Source organism: Manis pentadactyla, chromosome 5 (assembly GCF_030020395.1).
Source record: "Manis pentadactyla isolate mManPen7 chromosome 5, mManPen7.hap1, whole genome shotgun sequence".
NCBI lineage: Eukaryota > Metazoa > Chordata > Mammalia > Pholidota > Manidae > Manis > Manis pentadactyla.
Genome location: NC_080023.1, coordinates 5584209 through 5604222, shown reverse-complemented (window position 1 = coordinate 5604222; position 20014 = coordinate 5584209). Strand labels below are relative to the sequence as shown.

The following is a 20014-nucleotide window of genomic DNA, read 5'->3' as shown; positions in this document are numbered from 1 at the left end:
ACTGGCAGTGTGCTGGGACACTGACTGCACTGCCAACTAGCCGGGTGACCCTGGTACATTGCTCACCCCCGCCCCCAGCTTCCTCCTTTGTGCAGCGGGAATGATAGTACCCCTCATGCGCTCGTTCAGATTCAGCTAGACTGGAAGGGCAGCCTGGCCCTGTGTCTGGGTCCCTCACTGGGGCCGCCCTGGGCGCAGCTCCCTCGGCTCTCCCAGGGGGTGCGGATCCAGGCTGGGCTGGAGCTGTGGGCTCTGTCCTCCTTGGGGCCAGCGTGGTGACATCAGCACCACAGGGGGAGCCAGGGGAGGGGCCCTCCAAGGACGGAGGAGGGTCCTGCTGCCTCTCACGTCAGGCCCCTTCCAAGTCAGACTGGCAGGGGAGGTGGGGAGGCCTGAAGGAGCAGAGAGGTGCTGTTTATATCTTCAAGAAGATCATTTGAAATCAGAGTGAGAAGACCCGGTATTACTGCTCTTTGTCCCTCTGGGATTCCAGGCCCCTGTCTTGACTTCACATCGCCCCACCTTGCATGGGGAGAAGGCGGCCGAGCCAGCTCAGGAAGGCAGGGTTGAAGGAGTGCCGAATGGATGCACACACACTCGCGCTGCGGCCGTGCCCCCCACATCCAGCCCGCAAGGCTCACCCTCTGCTCTGCCCCCGTCAAGGCCAGGTGGCCCCTTACTCCCTGCTGCGGCCGCTCCAGGCTGCGTGGCTCCTGTCTTCCCTCCAGGGAACTGTCCTTGTCCTTGAAGACTCACCTTACCCGGCAGTTTTCCCGTGGACTCTAAGAGAAGCCCCCTCCCCTGTCACTCTGCCCCTGTGGTAGTGTCGGGGGCCCTGACATGCACTGGTGCTGCCCCGTCTCCCACTTAGAGCCCAGCCGCATGGGCGCAGCGGGCCTGCTGGTCGCTGACCACATTGACCTCATGGCCCATGTGCATCGGCCTGGCTAGGCTGTGGGCTCCGCTAGTGGGTTTCCAGGGCCTGGGGGGTGGCCCCCAGCAGCTGAAATCAGAGAATGACATCTGGGTGGCTTGTGGCCAAGTGGTCACGTTTGCTGGTCTTACTTTAGTTTGCAAGCCATGCAAGCCATGCGACGTCTCCGGGTCTCTGTTCCCTTGTGCACGACTCAGGGATGGACAGCTTCCAGTCTGAGAGGCAGGGATCCGGTGGGGAGAATTTCCTGTGAAAAAAATCCTCATTTTTCTAATTGATTCAGCTTCTGTTTTACTCACAGGCTTTTCACGAGGTCCTGGAGAGGCACAGGTTGGCCCAGAGTTACCTGGAGGAGGAGGCGAACATGAGAAGCACCGAGGCCATGGCTGCGCTCTGCCAGGTGTGTGGTCTCCAGGTTGGATGGGCAGACAACCCCAGCGCGTGTGTGTGCAGGAGAAGCTCACCTCCTTCTGGGCGGGGGACTCCTCTGGCTGGGTGACCCAGGCAAGCCACATCCCCTCCACAGGTCCTGCCCGTGTCTGATACCAGGGGCGTATCTGAGGCATCTGCCGTTTCTGGGGTACTTGGGACTTCCTCCTCCAGATGTCCCTGGAGGCAAAGGTTTCAGAAGTCAGTTCGCCCAGGATGAAAAGTAGGCGTTGTCTGTGAGGTTGTCAGTGTACAGCAGCGTCAGAGGACACCGTGGGCCTGGCACAGGGAGGCCTGGGTCCGATCGCCAGGACCACCTCTTCCTCCCTGGGCAACCTCTGGAATGGAATGGAGAGGTGCAGCCTGCCTCAAGGGCACTGCGGCCCCAGAGGCCACGCACGCCTCTGGGACGTGCCCGTTCTCAGACCTTGGCTGGGCACTGCCCCAGCCCTGTTAGCTCTTCAGGACTTCTATGATGACTTAATAAACATTCATCCAACTTTTCATTTCATTCCTCCTCAGCAGGGAGTTGGGCCAGATTACCTGGCTGACCATTCCCAGTAGGATCACTAAATCGTCTTAAAAGGATGTAAGTCCCTTCTGCCCCTGTCATGGTCACTTTATTCTGAACCAAGTCCAGCTTGGCCATGAGCTTCTTAGAGTGGGGCATTCACTGTCTTTGATAAATATTGATTTGATTTAAATTTAACTTACATATTCATTGAGCACACCAAGTATGACCTAGGTACAAGATACTAGGTGCTAAGAATGTGTTTATTTTTCTTTCAAAAGGCCAATTATCCTCGTGGCATATGGTTAAAAACAAGAGTCCTATAGTCCAGTGGCCGGGACCCTCTGCAAAACTGCATTGGGTTATTCATCCTCTCTATGCCTCGTTTCCCCATCTGTACAATGATGGTAATTATAATAGAACATCTTCCTTAGACTGTTGGAAGGATTGAATGAGATAATACAAGAAAAGTGTTTATGACACTCTCTGGCACATGGTAGGAATTCATAATTATTACCAGTTATGAAATTGTTGCCTGCTATTTGCCAGGTACCATAAGAGGCCCTGCAGATGCTAAGGCAGGACTTTGTTCTTAGGAAGCCTCATGGCCCAGTCCGTGAGCAGGGCAGCAGAGCAGCTGGTGACCACAAAGGATGGCAAGTGCTAGGAGGGTAAAAGCAAAGGATGGGCACCTCTGTTGGGGTCCCCGGGACACACTCAGGTTTGATGATTCGCTAGGAGGACTCAACAGGACCTAGTAGTTAGTCCCACCCATATCCAGATTTATTACAGCAAAAAGGATTCAAAGCAAAATCAGTCAAGGGAAAAGGCACATGGGGTGAAATCCAGAGGAAAGCAGGCCGAGCTTCCAGCGTCTCTGCCCGCAGACTGGTGCTTAATCCCCCCACCCTGCCACAATGAGTTGCAATAATTCATGTGAAGTGTTGTCCACCGGGGAAGCTCTCCTGAGTTTAGGAGCCCCAGGTATTTATTGGGGGTGGCAGGCCAATCACATGGACACCCTCTGCCTGACATGTACCAAGATTCCAGACTCCCAGAAGGCAGGCAGGCAGGTGTTCGGCTTAAATCGCACTGCCTCACTGAACCCTGCAGTCAGGAGGCCTTCCTGGGAGAGGAGACCCTAGGCTGAGTTTTGGAATATGTGCCGGGAATTCCTACACAGAGCAGGGGGATGGGCATTCTATATTATGTCTGTGGGTGAAGCATTCAGGTGCTTGGCCTGGGAGGATGTGAGACATGGGTGCAGGTGTATCATGCGGCCTCCACCCTTGGGGAGCTGTGGGCTGGGAGGTGATGGATAAATTGTAGTTGAGACGCCCGGTGGGGCTGACCAAAGAGCTGTGGGGCTCAGGGTCAGAGATGCCCATGTTAGTCTGACAGACCCAGGGATATTATCTAGGGGCTTTTGTTTTCCATAACTTAATGAAATACTTTTTAGAGAGAGACTAGAGTGGGGGAGGTGGGCTAAAGGGAACAGAATGGTGGGAATGAGGGGGGACCTCCTGGGAGGCCTGCCTAGTGACCTGGGTGGTGATGCGCAGAGGCATTCCAAGCCGCTGAACCAGAATGACAGTAGGATCTGGGGCTTGTGCAATAACTTGCCTAAGGGTGGAGGACGGAAGGAGGCAGAGAAGCCAGCTGGGGTGGTGAGAATAATTTGACAGGCGTTTGCAGGAGTCCCTAGAGATTAAGGCCTCGTTGGGTCAGGAGGGCACGTCTGGGGCTTGACTGCGTGGAGGTGGGAGGCCTGGAAGGCAGGGGCGTTGCCCAAGACTGTGTGTGTGATGTGAGAGTCCTCTTTGCTGGATCCCCGTGTCCCGTGGGAAGCTCACACCCTGCCTGTAGTGAGGACAGGACTCGTAACCCCAGCATGTGGCTCTTGGCTTCAGGAGCTGTTTCGTGGCACCGTGCAAACATTCCAGAGGTTTGTGGACGTCCTGTTCCTTCAGACGCTCCCGGGTGTGACCGGCCTCAGTGGGACAGAGTGTGAGTACCTGAGGCAGGAAGTCCAAGAGAACACCGCCTGGCAGCTGGGGAAGTCGGATCGCTTCCGGAAACAGCAGTGGAAACTCTTCCAGGACCTCCTGGAGCAGGAAAAGCAGGTGCGGGCCATTTGCCAGACTGGGTCTAGAGGCTGCATTTTTTACACTTATGAAGACTGATGAGACGTTTCGTGCATGGAACGTCCTCTAGGGCCTATGCGAGGCACTGTGTCAAGATGCTGGTTGCTGACCTTTCCCAACCAAGGCGGGTGGGAGAAGAGAGCAGAGGCCCCTCCCGGGATAGTAGGTGCGATAACACCTTCAGCTGATCCATCAAGAGAGGGCAGCAAAGCCTGTCCCTTCGAATAATAGAAATAAACGACAGAAGGTGGTTCACAGGGGAGGGGCTCCTGTTTTTCAGGGAAGTCTGTCTCATTATTAAAACTAAAACTATACATGAGGTGGATAGAATAATGCCCCCAAAGATGTCCACATCCTAATCCTCAGAACCTGTGACTGACCATGTCACCTAACTTGGTAAAAGGGAATTTGCAAATGAGATTAAATTAAGGATTTTGAGGTATGGAGATTAGTGTGGATTATGCAGGTGGGCCCAGTGTAACCACAAGGGTCCTTACAAGAGAGGAGGGAGGTCAGAGTCGGAGGAGGCGAGCCGAGACCCGAGCAGTGGCTGGAACGATGCTGCCGTTAGCCAAGGAGCGCAGCCTCTAGAAGCTGAAAAAGGCAGAACAGATTCCCCCCCCGGGGCTCCAGAGGGGGCCAGCCCTCGATTGTGGCCCAGTAAGACCCATTTCAAACTTCTGAATTCCGGAACTGTAAGATAATAAATTTGTGTTGTTTTAGGCCACAGTTTGTAGTAATGTCTAACAACAATAGAAAACTAATGTACATTAATTTTAGTTAAAAAAAAATTTTAATTGCAAAAAAGGAGGAATTTTAAACGTAAGAAACAACAAAATACACCCAAATTTCCTCTCTCCCTCGCTTTCCTGCACGCTAGAGGCTCAGTGTCCTGGTACGTGGCAGTGGCCAAGCGACACAGTTCTGGCCTGTGAGACAAGGTGTGTCACCTGCAAAGAGCTTCTCTCTCCTAGTGCAAAAGCCCAGTGCTGCCGGGAGAGGCCCCTCCCGCAGGCGCCCCGTTCCTCCCGCCCAGCGTAGGTGCTGAAGGCCTGGAGGGCGCCAGCCTGCTTTCACACGGAGGCAGATTGCCGGAGAGCGGAGGCTGACGTGCTCAGGATGGTGGGGCAGAGAGGCAGGCCGCCACTGTCCCAGCCCCTGACGGCCCGCCCCAGGGGCTTGTTCTAGGAGGAAACCCCTGTCTCCTTGCTTGGGTGGCCACTTAGTTACAGAGAAGCTCTCCCTGATGCTGCATCTACCCAGGGGTTCTACACCAACACCCCGGACGGTCCAGAGGACCAAGTAAACAAAGACGAGCATTGTGTAGCCCATGGCCGTGCACTGCCATGGGGCTGCACAGGGCCTAGTGCCCTGCCTGCCTATCTTGCCAATGGGTTTTAGCCCCGGGCAAGTTCACTATGGATTCAATGACACCGAGGACTGACGATCAATGGAACGTTCTTAGGGTGAAAGGGTTTATACCCAACTTTATTCCCACAGTGGCAAGTCAATCCCATCCACTCAGAGAGTCTGCAGGCAGCAAGCCTGTCTCTGCGTCTGGGCCTCTTCATCCCCCGCAGCCATCTCAGTCTCTGTCCTCAGTGCTGCCACCACTCCAGTCTCTGCTCTCCTGCAGCCGTGCAGCCATCCAGAGCACTGGGCGGAGCTCTTTATATAGAGTCAATAACAATGTATTGACCACACATGTGTAGTGAGCTAGCCAACCAGGGCCAGGTGAGAATCCTGGCCACAGGAACCTTCACTTTATCCACACTCCACCCCTCCAGGATTCTCTCCTCTCAATCTATGTGCCCTCAGTCTTCTGCAGTGGTCCCTGTGCAAGGAAGCTGGAGCATTGTAACCAAATTCCATAATAACATAATGCAATATACAATAACAAAACTTAGGACAAATTATAATAACCCTCAAGCCTGAGGAGATCCATTGCCACCAAGTGGTCATCCTGGCTGTATGCAAACCAGTTCTACCAAAAGGACCACAGGTGGGCCTCACAGCACCCACCTTCTCCAGCCTCTCCAGCAGAAAGTCCTGCAGACACACAGGCCGATCCCGCCGCCCTGGCCCCAACCGCTGGCACAGCTCCAGCAGGGGGCCACCTGACCCTCCATCCAGTCTCCCTCCTTCTGTTCCTGCCTTTATCACATCAGCCCACACCTGGGTCCTCGTGACCTTCACGGGCCCTTTAAATTCTCCCTCCGAGTGACAGACCGTATTTCCTTCTGTGCCTTCATTGCTTGAGCCTGAGGACAGGAGCGGGGCATGGAGCGCTCCCCGACCTGGGGACGGGGCTGCACCTCCCCTGGAGAAACCCTCGGTTGTTGAGTCTTTCTTTCCGGCTTTCCACTAGCTTTCAACTGGGTGGGGTTTCAACCGAGGAGGGGCTGATGCCTCCGGCACCGGCAGGGCCCCCACCCCCACCTGTTGTGAAACCTCCGCTCCATCCCCGGGCTGATGGCCCCACTACACCCTCCACCTGCCCCTCAGCACCTGGCGGCCTGCGCTCCTCTCGGGCTCCTTCTCAGGCTACCATGATCCTTTACCATGTCCACAGCACCTCGCAGTGACGCCATTTCAACCACAAACAAGTTTCTTACCTCCACAACTGCACCTCGCAGCTCAGTCTCATCTCTTCTCGGGCTTCCTGCAGGAGGGCGTCTTTCTCCCTACGGCCTTTCTCAGCACTGTGCGGAGAAAACTGGCCATGGCTCCCGCCGCCTCACGGGCGCTGTTTCTCAAGGGGCCTACTTACTATACCAAGGGCCTGTCCTGCTGCCTCAGATGTCACCTCCATCCCTTCCCAGCCTCGGGGTGGGGCCCAGTCCTCCAGGAGGCAAGCCACGCCGGACCACATGTCCGCTGGGGGACACTCGGATGTCCCCCCGTCCATAGGGGCAGCCGCGGGCACACTCTCCCATGAGGGCAGCCCGTTCTGTTCCTCAGTCCACAGTGAATCCTGCTGACTGTCACCAATTGTCTTGTCAATGGGTTTCAGCCCCGGGCAAGTTCACTATGGATTCAGTGAGACTGAAGAATGACTATGGAACATTCTTGGGGTGAAAGGGTTATACCCAACTTTATTCCCACGGTGGCAGGTCAGTCACTAGAATCCCATCCACTCAGAGCGAGTCGCAGGCAGCAAGCCTGTCTCTGCCTCTGGGCCTCTCTGCCCCTGCAGCCGTCTCAGTCTCTGTCCTCGGTGCCACCACCACTCCAGCCTCTACTCGGCTCTCCTGCAGCCATGCGGCTGTGCCGCCATGTCGTCCAGAGCACTGGGCGGAGCTCTTTATATAGAGTCAATAGCAACGTACTGCCCACATGTGTGTAGTGAGCCAGCCGACCAGGGCCAGGTGAGATGCTGGCCACAGGAACCTTTACTTTAACCACACATCAGATTGATCAGACCTGCTTCTAGTCATTTTCAGTGTTCCGCCAGCTGCATCCTGTTATGCTGTCATCAGTAACTTGTCTGTTTCCTGCATTTGGCTCTAAGTTTCTGGAGGAAGCAACACTGCTGTTCATTTTTACATTACCTTGTTCAAAGCCCAGGGGTTGGGATAAAATAAGTGCTTAGGAAACATTTGCTCTATTTCCATCAATGATAATGCAGCTTTGGAAATGATGACAGGGTCACCTTGACCCTGTAGTCTTCCAAGGGATGAAAATGAAGCAGAATTCATCTGATTCATACCGATCTGGGCCTCAGACCACTTAATTTATATTTTCTAGAGAAGGTGGGGGAACTTGGGTCTGAGAGTCTAATGTCCGTTGATGTAGCCACCCCCACGCCCACCCCCACCCCAGATGGCGGTGATGGCTCTTCAGGGACAGCTGCAGTTTGCAGGCAGGCCTCTGATTTTGGAAGCTGAATGCTTGGGTTTGAACCAGAGCAACTCCATTAATGGGCTGGGTGACTTTAGCCAGTTAGCTGACCTCCCGTAACTCTGGGATTTTGCACAACTTGCTAAATGCCTCAGAACTTCAGCTTCTATTTGAAAAATAGGGATCAAAATACCCAACAGGGTTGCTGTGAGATAATTGAAGTTAAGGCTTTTTGCACAGTGTTTAATCACTTAATGGTGCTGACATTGAAAAAATCAAGGACTTTATTTCCAATAAATTATGAGACAAATACCCATGATTCATCTAAAACCCTCTGGTTACAAGTCTTAAGCTATTGTCAGCATACCAGATAATGCATAGCTTCTGGTTTTCGTTTTTTACTTATTTGGTTTGTAAGTATATGAATACGTGTGAATTTTCCATGGCTTGTGTAGAATTATTGCAAGAAGAGTTTTGCATGCAAGAAGCAAGCAAAATAGTTAATGACCTCATCCACTGATTAAATAAGTATGACCCAAGACTGTTTTCCCAAGGTGTATATGTCATAATTAATCTACTGACTGATTAATTGCCATAAATTACCACAAGGTATTTAGAGATCCATGTTCTCTCACATTCCATTTTTCCACTGTGATGATAAAAATGAGGGTTGGACTTTTTGTGAATCAGATGAAAATTTAGTCATGAGAAGAAAGGCACCCACAAACTACTCATAGAACATCAGGCGCAAACCCAGACTGTGACATTCATTTCCCACATTGTTTTCTATTCAAAGGCCTTGGTAATTTCATATTCTATTATTCAGGGAAGTTATCAGTATTATAGAATCTGTGAATTACACAATTGGAACCGTTTGTAGAATGGTGGTTCTTAAAATGTAATTAAACCTATAAAATTCAGGTTTCTAGGCTTCTTTCCAGTCCACTATGTTAGTTACAGAAATGCCTAATGCCCCCCAGAGATGTCCCCGTCCTAATTCTCAGAAGCTGTGAATATGTTATGATGGAAGTTTCTAACACCCCATCTTAATTACAGAGAATGATAGGCAGATTGGGTCGTAAGTCAGGCCATAACAATAAGATCTGAAAAACACAATCAGTGGTGGTGCTTTAATGCCCTTATATAGAATTCTTCTGTATGGTATGAATGTTTCCATGGAAAAGCCAAAAGAATCTGCAAACTGTCACAACTATTAAGATTGCTAAGTAAGCTTGCAGGGTGCAAATCAGTATCCCCATCCAGTAGATCTCTTACGTACCCCAACACCTTGATAAGATAAAGATCCTTTTCAGAATCAGAGCTGTAGGGTGCCTAATAATAAATCTGACCAATGCATCTAAGAGCTTTATGGAGAAGTTTATAAATATTATTGAAGGCCTAAAGTAAGACTTGAGAGAAATGCCATGTTCTTGGATGGGAACACTCAATTTTGGAAAGATGGTGGTTCTCTCCAAACTAATCTATAAATTCAATCCAGTTATAAAATCCAAACAAGATGTTTTCCTCAACTTGATAAATGGGTCCTAAAGTCTGTAGTGCTATATTTCATAAACTGATCCTAAAATTCAAAAGCAAGGCAACCCAGACTCACTAGCACAGTTATTTATGAAGGAACATGGGCGGCCTTGCCTAGCAGCTGTGCAGTCTTGCTCTAATGACAGCTATTAAAACAGTGTAATTGGTGCAGAAAAAGACAGACCCACAGAATAAAAGAAAGAGTCTGGAACAACATACATGTGTATATGGAAACTACGTCAAGACAAGGTGGCATGACAGGCTGGTGATAAAAAAATTAATTATGTCAGAAACAGTGCTGAGACAATTAGTAACCGCTTATACTGAGAAAATTAGACCCTATCCTCATGCCACAGAAAATAAATATTGCTTTAAGATGTAAATGCAAACGGGGAAATTTAAAAATCTTCAGAAGCAACTTTTATAAGAGAAAAATTTGAATGACATCAGGGGAGAACAGGATTTAAAAAAAAAAAGAAACAAGATGCATGTTCCAGTGAAGCAGGGATGGGTAAAATGAGCTTGAGTTCACCCCGTCCCTCTGTTCTGGGGTTCAGGTGTGGATGGAGGAGCATGCTTTGTCCACTGTGCTGCAGACACACATCCGGGAAGGCCACGACAGCACCATCCGCCGAGTCTTGGACCAGCTTGGTGGCCTCAGTGAAGAGTGAGTGCAGCCTTCTGAAGGGTCAGGGCCCGTGTCCTGTGTGGTACGCCGTTCTACCCTCATGTTCTCCCTGTAGGGTGGACACGTAACTGCCCCCTGCATCTCTTACAAACTGGTTTTGAAACAAAGGAAATTGTAAATGTAAATATGGAGTAGAGAGATAGCTGAGTGCATGGACAAAGGCTTAGAATCGAATTGATCTGGGCAAATGACTTACCCTTTCTTATCCTCAATTTCCTCATCTATAAATGGGGCTAATATTATCTACTTTATAGAATTGTCTTTCAAAGGAATTTTTAAACACCATTTTTTAGGTAAAATTTATGTATATTATTTTAAGTGTACAATTCAATTACTTTTAGCAAATTTACAGAGCTCTGTACCCATCACCATGATCCAAATTTAGAACAGTTCCATCACCCCAAATAGACTCCTTGTGCCCCTTTTCAGTCACTCCCCATTTATTGATAAATGTATATTTTTTATATCTTTTCTGTAGCTATTAGTGAAGTGTCACTTTTTTCAGCTTACTGAAAAACATTTTTTCCTTTTTTCATATGAGAAAAGTTATTTTGATATAACCATTTTTCTAGTTGCCCAGCCTTTTCCAGGAACTAATTTGTGTGCCCATCAAGATGCAGGTGGATAACTATTACATGCTAATACAGAGAAGTGTCAGGAGAGGATGGAAACAGGGCAAACCTGTGAGCCCTGCCAAGGACAATAGTGAGCAATCAGAAGATTTGTCTGGCTTGAAAGTCTGTGTCTTTTAATTATACTAACAGTTAATTGCACATTTATATTTGATGTAAATCCTAATGCTAGTGTATTTGGATTTTTAACCTAACATCTTACTGTTTGTTTTATTTTTGTCCCCTCTGTTCTGTGTTCCTTTTTCTCACTTTTCTTGCCTTCTTTTGGATTAGGTGTTTATTTATTATTCTTTCTTTTCCTCTTTTTTGGCTTGTTGGTTATATATTCTTTTACTATCCTTTTTGTGGTTCAAGATTTTTAATTGCATCTGTGATATGTCAAAATCTAATATACATTAATATAGTCTTTCTTCCAAGACAGTGCAGACACCTTAGAACACTTCAATTCCACTTATTCCTCCCTACAGATTATGCTTTTCTTAATGGGTATTTTATTTCTCTCTATATTCTAACCCTATGAGACATTAATATTATTGTTGTTTTATGCAATCAGTATTCATTTAGATTTACTCACACATTTACCCTTTCTGTTGCTCTTGGTTCCTTCCTGTATCTTTAAGCCTCTATCTAGGATTATTTTCCTCTACATGAAGGTTCTTTATTTTAGATCTGCTAGTGACCAATTCTTTTAGGTTTTGTTTGTCTGAAAAAATCTTTATTTTTGAGGAATATTTTCACTGGGTATAGAATCCAAGTTTGGTTATTACTTCAAAAATATTTTTAAAGGTAATTTTTTGTCTTCTGATTTCAGTTGTTTCTAGCTGCTTTTAAGATTTTCTTTTGCTCTTTGATTTTCATCCGCTTACTGATATGCCTGAACATGTACTTGGTCTGGTGTGCATTTCTTGTTAGTCTAATAAACCTGTAGTGCTTCTTGAATCTGTGATTTGGTGTCTTTCATCAGTTTTTGAAAATTCTGTCATTATCTCTTTAAATATTCCATTTACCCATTCTCTCCCTGCCCTTTCTGGGGCTCCAATTATATATTTATTAGACCTTTTTGCCTTATCCTGTATGTCTTACAAGTTCTTCTAAGTTTTTCATTCTTTTGTCCTCTGTGGCTCAGTCTAGATACTTATTTTGAGCTATCTTCCAGTTAGTGCTCACTTCAGCTATGTCATTTCTGCTGTTAAATCCATCTCCTGAGTTTTTTTTAAATTTTGGTATCATTAATCTACAATTACATGAAGAACTTTATGTTTACTAGGCTCCCCCCTTCACCAAGTCCCCACACACACTCCATTACAGTCACTGTCCATCAGCGTAGTAAGATGCTATAGAATCACTACTTGTCTTCTCTTTGTTGCACAGCCCTCCCCGTACCACCCCCCACATTATACATGCTAATCATAATGCCCCCTTTATTCCCCCCCCTTATCCCTCCCTTCCCACCCCTCTTTCCCAGTCCCTTTCCCTTTGGTAACCTTTAGTCCATTCTTGGGTTCTGTGATTCTGCTGCTGTTTTGTTCCTTCAGTTTTTCTTTGTTCTTATTCTCCACAGATGAGGGAAATCATTTGGTACTTGTCTTTCTCCACCTGGCTTATTTCACTGAGCATAATACCCTCTAGCTCCATCCATGTTGTTGCAAATTGTACATCTCCTGAGTTTTTAATGTCAGTTACTGTGTCTTCATTTATAGAATTTTCATTTGACTCTTTTCGTAGTATTTAGTTATCTCCTGAATTTCTTCATCTTATCATTTAATTTCTTAAACATATTCATTGTAATTATTTTAAAGTTCATGTCTGATTATTCCAATATCCAGCATCTTGTGGATATGTTTCTGTTGTCTGCTTTTCCTCTTTATTTTTGGCCAACTCTTACCTGTTTGCAAGTCTGGTTATATTTACTGAATGCTGGAAAATTGTGATAGGAAATTGTAGATAATCCAAGACTTTGAATGATGGGATCTTTCTCCAGAGAGGCTTTCTCTTCTAGCAGGGATTTCAGATAGTAGCAGATCAGCTATTCCATTTGTGAATTTAATTGGTTCAAAATCAAAACTCTGGGGAAGGATGATTCCATAGTCTTGGGATGAGGGCCCCCGACTGAAAGCGTGGGGTGTTTGCCAGGTCTCTCCACCTTGGTAGGCTGATTTTCACTGCTCTGCTCAGCTTTTCAGGCTGCCAGCAAATACCTCAAGCTACAAAACCAATGTTGGAGCTCTCTGGCAGACCAAGGGTTTCGTTTGAGTCACCGAGATAGGAACTCAAAAATAGCTCAAGATTTCGGTTTGGGATATGTTCATTTTCAGAGTTCTGTAAGAAATTCAAGTGGCCATGTACTGAAGGCAGCTGCACATATGCATCTGAAACTTGGGGTAGGATGTGATAAAGTTAAAAAGGTTATAAAAAACAGATGGCTGAATAGGTGAGCACCCATGTCTCACCAAGGCAGCGGAAAATGGGGTAACTCCAGCCTACCTCCTGGAAGTGCTCCCTATGGAATGGGACTATTTGGGGAATTTCTTGATAACTCAGTGTATTAGGGTTGTCCCAAGAGCGAATGTGTATTTTCAGTCCTAAGTCTGAAGGCTTGAGAACCAGGAGCTCCAATGGCGTAAGTTCTAGACTGAAAGTCAGTAGTCTCAAGACCCACAAAGAGCTGATGTTTTAGGTCAAGTCCAAAGGCAGGAAAAATCCCATGTCCCAGCTGAATGCAGTCCTGCAGAAGGAGTTCCCTCTTACTTGTAGGGTGTCAGCTTTTTCTTATCTGCAGGCTCTAAACTGATTGAATGAGGCCCACCACATTAGGCGGGGCAATCTGCTCTACCCAGTCTACTGAGTCTAATGTTAATCTCATCCAGAAACACCCAGAATAATTTTTGACCAGATGTTCACGCACCACGTGGCCCAGTCATACTGACAAATAAAATTAACCATTGCACTCAGTGAAGCAAAGAGCACTGACTCCAGCCCCCTGCCCGCTTTCATCAAAGGTCCACATGGCGCATCCTGCAGGGGCATGACCTGCTACTGCGCTCGGCCCTCCGGAGGCTGGCTCTCCGTGGCAGCGCCGTCACCACCCTGACCCAGATGAGGCTGTCCGGGAAGAAGAGCCTTCTCCAGGAGCTGCGTGAGCAGCACGCCCTTGAGCAGGCCCCCTCCCAGTGCCTGGATGAGCATCGGTGGCAGCTGCTCAGAGCCTTGGTAAGATGGGCATCTCAGCCCCCCACCATCCTGGACAGGCAGTGCACCTCTACTGGGTTCCCGGTTCAGCCATGTTTGCCCAAACCCGAGTCCTGCCACCCCTGTGGTTGCAGGCTGGGGACAGGGGCAGCCCTGCGTGGTGTTGGAGCAGGGCACCCATGTGCCAGAAGGCTGTAGTGTGTGCTTTAGGGAGAATTATGCTAAAAATGCACATGAAATCAGAGCACAGATAGGTACAGTCATCCTCAGGGGGTTGGAAGAAAGGGGTCCTATAATCAGTTTTAAGGTTTTAAAAAATTGAAAGGAAGAATTTGTAAATTGCAGGGCTGGGATTTAAACCCAAGCAGGCTGAGTCTAGGTCTTAGGTAGCTACTGAATTATAGGACCGGCTGACGTTTTCTGACTCATTGATGAGAGATAAACTCAGTCTCTTGCTCTGCCCAGAAAAGCTTGGTGGGAAGCAGGCAGGACTTGTTGCCTGGCTCCGACTCCCCCACCTTCTCCGACTCGTTCCTGCACAGACAGGCCATCCCTCGGGCCCCACGTGCCCTGCCCTGGCTCCCACGAAGTCCCAGACTAGTCTCAGACTCAGATCTGCCTTCAAAACCCGGCTCTACTTTTAGGAAGTTACTTAAGGTCTGAGCCTCTGCGGCCTCATTATTCCTAGTGTTTAGGCCTCCCAGTGTTCTAGAAGAAAGAAGAAATCTGTGTATGTGTGAGAGCCACAGCTGGCACTGGGTACAGAGTTGGTGCTCAATAAATGCCTTAGTGGGGGTCTTCAGCAGACACCCAGGCTCGTATCCCTTGTTGACCTTCGTAAGCCCAGAGGTCCCCTCTTTCTGCCTCTTCCCCATCCCTTCCCTCACCTTCCCGGGGTCCCGGGCAGGGCTGACCCCACATCCTGGCCCTGGCCCTGGTCCTGGCCCTGGCCAGAGTGTCTGTGCAGGAAAGCGGGGGACTTCCTCCTCTCCTGCGCTGTCCTTTCCAGGAGGCCCGCGTTCTGGAGGAGGCCAGCCGGCTGGAGGAGGCGGCTCAGCAGACGCGTCTGCAGCTTCAGCAGCAGCTCCTGGCAGAGGCTCAGGAGGTCGGGCGGCTCCTGAAGCAGCACACGGAGCAGGCCATCGGGCAGGCGCTGCTGGGCCACGCGCGGAACGTGGCCGCCAAGAGCCGGTCCAAGGACAGGGATGACTTCAAGGTACGTGCCAGCCTTGGCCCCCAGGGAGCCTCAGGAGCAGAGGGGTTGGCGGGGTGGGGCCGGGGCAGACCGGAGGCAGGGTCTGCACCAAGCAGAGGCATGCATCCTTGCTACACCCTGCACCAGAGCTCCTGGCCTGGCAGAGGTTACCCGGCTTCTCGGGACCGCCTTTTCCTCATCCAGAAGAGGGCATCACCTCCCTTGCAGAATGGTGAGGCTTCTGCCTACCGCTGCCCTGTGACACGGCATTCTGAGCACTGGCTTGGCCCTCACAGCCACTCTGAGAGGTCCCGCCTGGACCTCCCTGCAGGTCAGTGGCAGATCTGAACCCAAGCCCCTCTCCCAGGGAGAAACGTGGGCCTTCCCTGCCCCCGGCCACCTCTGCAGAGGCAGCTGAGCAACGCAGCTAAAACCAGCATGGCCGATAGGCGGTGACTTACTCCCTGGGTCATCCATGATGACAGACCACAGGGATGGAATTAACAGTGGCGCTTCTCCATCTTCATGCTTTGCCCACCTCGTCTCATGGGGCTCTTACCACAACCTGTGCACAGCCAGAGTAAGTCTTCTCCCCACTGTTCAGAAGGAAAAACTGAGGCTTATCACTGGGCAAAAGACATGCTTAAAGCCTCGCAGCTGTAGTGGGTGGGAAAGGGGACCAGAGCCAGTTGTGCCCTGTGTGGCCAGAACATACCCTGCTTCTCCGTGGCTGCCTTCTGACTCAACCCATAAGGAAGGGGGAGACACCCCCACTCGCTGTAGACAGTTACAGAAAGAGTGTCTGTGGTCGGCACACAGGGGAGGTGTTGCAGCCGGCTGGCATTGTGATGGGCCAAGAGTCCTTTCAGTGAAATAAAGTCACTTTACTCATATGCCCAGCAAAGAGATTGGACCCATTTCTGTGACACCCCATATCATTCCAGATTATTTCAGCCCTGCCAAGGGCCTTCCAGACATCAGGACTGTGCCTAACATGTGACATTGGGAAGGTGACCTCCTTGCCCCCAAATTCTACAACTCGTATCTATCAAATGCTCGTGGCCACGAGCATATTTTGATGGAAGCAGTACATGAGCCAGGAAAGCCGATGAGGAGAAGAGAAGCGAGGCCAGGACAGAGGCCTGGAGAGGGAAAGATGGGTGGGACGCAGAAGACAGGTGGCAGGAAGACAGGCGGACAGAGGCGTGATGGTGCTGGCGGGTTCGCTAACTTGAGCATGAAGAAGAGTGACTTCCTGTCTCCTGGAGTCCATGTTCCAAGTGAAATTCAAAGAAGGTATGCATGGCCAGAGTCCGCTCGGCAGGTGGCCTTGGAGCCCCGTCTGGCTCATTGGGAGGTCAGGCAGAGTGGCAGAGAGAACCAGCCACGGTGAGGATGGGCAGGGCCCTGGGAGTGGGCACCGGCTCAGACCTGTACTGCCAGCCTGGGCTGGACACTCCCTTCATCCCCACAGCCTCTGCCCTTACCAGTGGAATCGGCACATTTCTCAGACAGTACTGTGCAAATAAAGTGAATTGTGCAGCCCCCAGAACTTAACCAATCACTCAACATAATAAAAAAAAAATGGGCATTTTCTTCTTGTCCAAAGCCTGGAACCATTTAATAAATGTTGAAGTGGAGAGAGACTTTTGAGTCTGACTTTTGCCCATCACCTTATAAAGTAAAGGATGGTGACTTAGCCAGCACACAGCCAGCACATCCCTGTGACGAGCATTTCCTCTCTCTCCTGCTTTGAGGCTGAAGGTGTATCATTTAAGAATGCATCATTGCTGCAAGTACCAGGAAGCCTACCAAAATGGCAAATAAACAGAGGTTCCTGATCCCACATAGGCAGTGTGGAGGGAGGTGGTTCCAGGCGGGCACTGAGGCTCTGTGATGGGACCAAGGACCAGGCTTTCTGATCCACCATTCTTGGTGTTAGTTTGTTGCCTCATAGTCTCAAAGTGGCCACTGCCCCTCCAAACATCAGGCCTTGCCTTCCAGGAAGAGGGAAACAGCAAAGTCTTATACCCACACCAAGGCTTTGCCTTCGTGTTCAGAAAAGGAAGGCTTCCCAGCGGACTTTCCCTAACATGGCAACTCACTGGACAGAACTGGGTCATGGAGCCAGCCCCAGACCATCCTTAACCAAGGAAAATAAGATCATCAAGACTGGTTTAAACCAACCACACACCTTCTGCTGCTCCCTGACCGATCAGGGCTGGGAGTGGGTGGGACATAAGAACCAAGGAAGGGAAAGTGGGGGCCACGCGTGACCCCCCTGCCGAGTCTCCCTCCCGCCCACAGAGGTCACTGATGGAGGCGGCTGTGGACAGCGTGTACGTGACCAGCGCTGGCGTCAGCCAGCTCGTGCGAGAGTACTACCGGCAGGTCGGGGGGGCCACGCAGGCCCACGAGGAGAGGACAGCGCAGCATCTGAAGGCTCTGCACGGTACGCAGCCCGCTGCTCGGAAGCCCGCGTGCAAGGAGCCTTAGGTCTGACTTTTGCCCATCACCACATTGCACCTTGAGTCTGACTTTTGCCCATCACCTGAAGCCCTGTATGTAGGGTGCAATGTGCTCTTAGGATGGGACAAAATGAGATGGTGGGTTTTTCAAATTTTGTTTTTGGGGATTCAAGTTTTAAAAATGTTTCACTTATTTATTGATTGCCTGCTTTGTCCCCCAAAGGCTTTTTAAGAGGCATTTAAAGAAACATATACATAAAGTACGATAGGATTTTTTTAAAAGATAAATCAGGACAAAGACAAGGACAGGACAGGGAGCTAGAGTTAGGGTGAGGTCATTATCTGGGACATATGCCATCACATCCCTATGTAGTGGTGACATGGTTTTGGCTCTGGACTTCCTGGTGGCCAAAGAGAAGGAAACCTCATTCATTGAAGCTGTCACAGTGACCTTGAGTAAGAACAGACCAGTGGCTTATAAATTGCCCAAAGACCCAGAGAACTTTCCCCTTGGGCTCTCATGAGAGGCCACCCCACGTGATGGAATACACAGTATCCCAATGACCAGCAATAACGTGCGTATGACAATAGACAAAAGCCAGTGTCTTGAAGGGCTCTTCTGTGACATCTTTCCCTACATCTAGGGCTTCAGAACAGGCTGGGGTCCCACATTCTCTGATGGGCTTTGCCTGTATTGTCCAAGGATTGGCGATGAACGGATGCCTAGATGAATGATGGGCAGCAGGTCCTGGGGACAGTCTTCCGTGAATCTCGTTTTTCTCAATGGGCTCAGCTTCCGCCTTTACCATCCCCTCGTCCTGGGAATTTGAGCCCCAGATTCAAATAAAATCTGGCACATGGACAGAAAAATGCCTGACAGCTGCAGATCCCCTCATTGCGGATTTTCAGATGTCAGGGTTGATCTCATTCAGCAGGAGAGAGGCGTGACCCGTTGCCACAGCAGAGCATTTAGGAACCGGGGTCCCCGTCCCCTCCCAGCCTGGGTCTCCCCGTTGATGGGATAAGGCCTGGGCTCACCCACCGTAGGGCTTCTCAGCTCTGACGTCCTGCTTGCCTGGTTCCCCTTCTAACGTGAGGACCTCCTGCTAAATGCACTGGAAAGATGCCACTGATCTGACCACAGTATCTCCTTTGTCCTGATTCCGTAAGAGTCAAACAACGTCATGCCCCTAGAGACCATCCAGGTTAGACGGCTCCATAAGTCACAGGAAGCCCAGGTCCAGCGAGGTCAGTAGCCTGTTGGACGTCTGGCGGCCAGGTTGCTGGGGCAGCCAGGTCAGTGTGAGCGAGCTCGGATGTGCAGTCCAGCGCCTCACACTCCAGCGGCCAAACGTCCCAGCCCCTGGAAGGCCCAGGTCCGCGCCCATCTGCCCAGCCAGCCGTGCTCTGTGGGCCGAGTGCCCTCCTCCCTGGTGAGGGTTCAGCTCCTTGTGGCTGGGTAGTGCTGCATCTTGTTCACATCCCCTTTGGGGGAGCAGGGGATGCGTTCCTCCTGGAGGCCCACTCTGTGCGGACGCCCTCCCCCAGGGGACTGCGGTGCTGGGGCAGATGGTGTGCCCACTGGGAGGGCGTGTGCTGCTGACCCGTGCACCCCAGCATGCACTGTACACCTGCCCCAGAGTCGGCTCCTCAGATGTGCACCTTGAGTGTCACGCTGTGTGTTAATGGTCTAGATGAGAGAATGGAAAATTACAAGCTGCGGAAAAAGCAAGAACTCAGCAATCCTGCATCAGAGGTCAAGGTGGCCGGTGGAGTCCAGGAGGCGTGCCAAGCTGTCCACCAGAGGTGAGGTCTCCCCTTTAGTCCGTGTGGCCCCTGCTGCCTCATGCTTCTCTGTTGCCCACTCAGCACTGCCGCTGCATGCCTCTGTCTGCCCATCCTGCCCAGGTGCCTCTGCCAGCCTCCCTGCCCCACGCGCAGCCCCTAGGGCCTGGCACGGAGGGACAGGTGATCAAGGGGTGGGGGGTTCCCCAGAAGAGACCCTGACATGAGGGTTGCGGGCAGGTGTTTGTGGGTCAGCTGACCACGGGAAGCCCAGTGGTGGAGCAGGGGCGTGAGACAGACGGCTGCTCCCTGTCACTACCATAACCACCCCCGCCATGTGCCCTATGAATGACTGCCCCCGTCAGAAGACAGAGGAGCTCCTAGGGTCTCCTGTGGCCAAAGTCAGGGAGTCGGCCGGGTGCTGGAGGCTCTGGGAAGGCTCCTCCAGGCTCACGCATACTGGTGGCAGTGTTACAACACAGCCCTGCGGGTACAGGCGTGAGCTCTGTGCTGCGCCCCAAAGTGAACTCCAGCCCCCATTTGACTGCTTCCTTAGGAAACAAGAACCACAGTGTCCCCCACCCCAGAAATCCTCTGAGTGGCCATTAACCAGCAGTCAGCGACCGTCCTGCCCTTGGGGTGCAAGGTCTGGACTTGCCCTGA

The 20014-nt window shown here is 50.5% G+C and overlaps 1 protein-coding gene across 16 annotated transcripts in view; it reads left to right on the top strand.

The window, feature by feature from the left end:
* The window catches only part of EVC (EvC ciliary complex subunit 1), a 209692-nt gene that overhangs the window by 38335 nt on the left and 151343 nt on the right, over positions 1-20014 (top strand). For 13 of the 16 annotated variants that reach the window (XR_008997682.1, XM_057502096.1, XM_036921147.2 and 10 more), the window contains exons 11-17: positions 1236-1334; positions 3785-3997; positions 9952-10061; positions 13714-13924; positions 14913-15119; positions 17406-17550; positions 19261-19372. Coding sequence is in view for 15 of the 16 variants with exons in the window: in XM_057502096.1 (XP_057358079.1) it covers positions 1236-1334; positions 3785-3997; positions 9952-10061; positions 13714-13924; positions 14913-15119; positions 17406-17550; positions 19261-19372 (1097 nt within the window). In the remaining variant the exon portion in view is untranslated. Of the gene's footprint in view, positions 1-1235; positions 1335-3784; positions 3998-9951; positions 10062-13713; positions 13925-14912; positions 15120-15465; positions 15992-16042; positions 17301-17405; positions 17551-19260; positions 19373-20014 lie in introns of those variants that run through there. The other 3 variants (XM_036921153.2, XM_057502100.1, XM_057502101.1) reach the window with 3 other exon arrangements.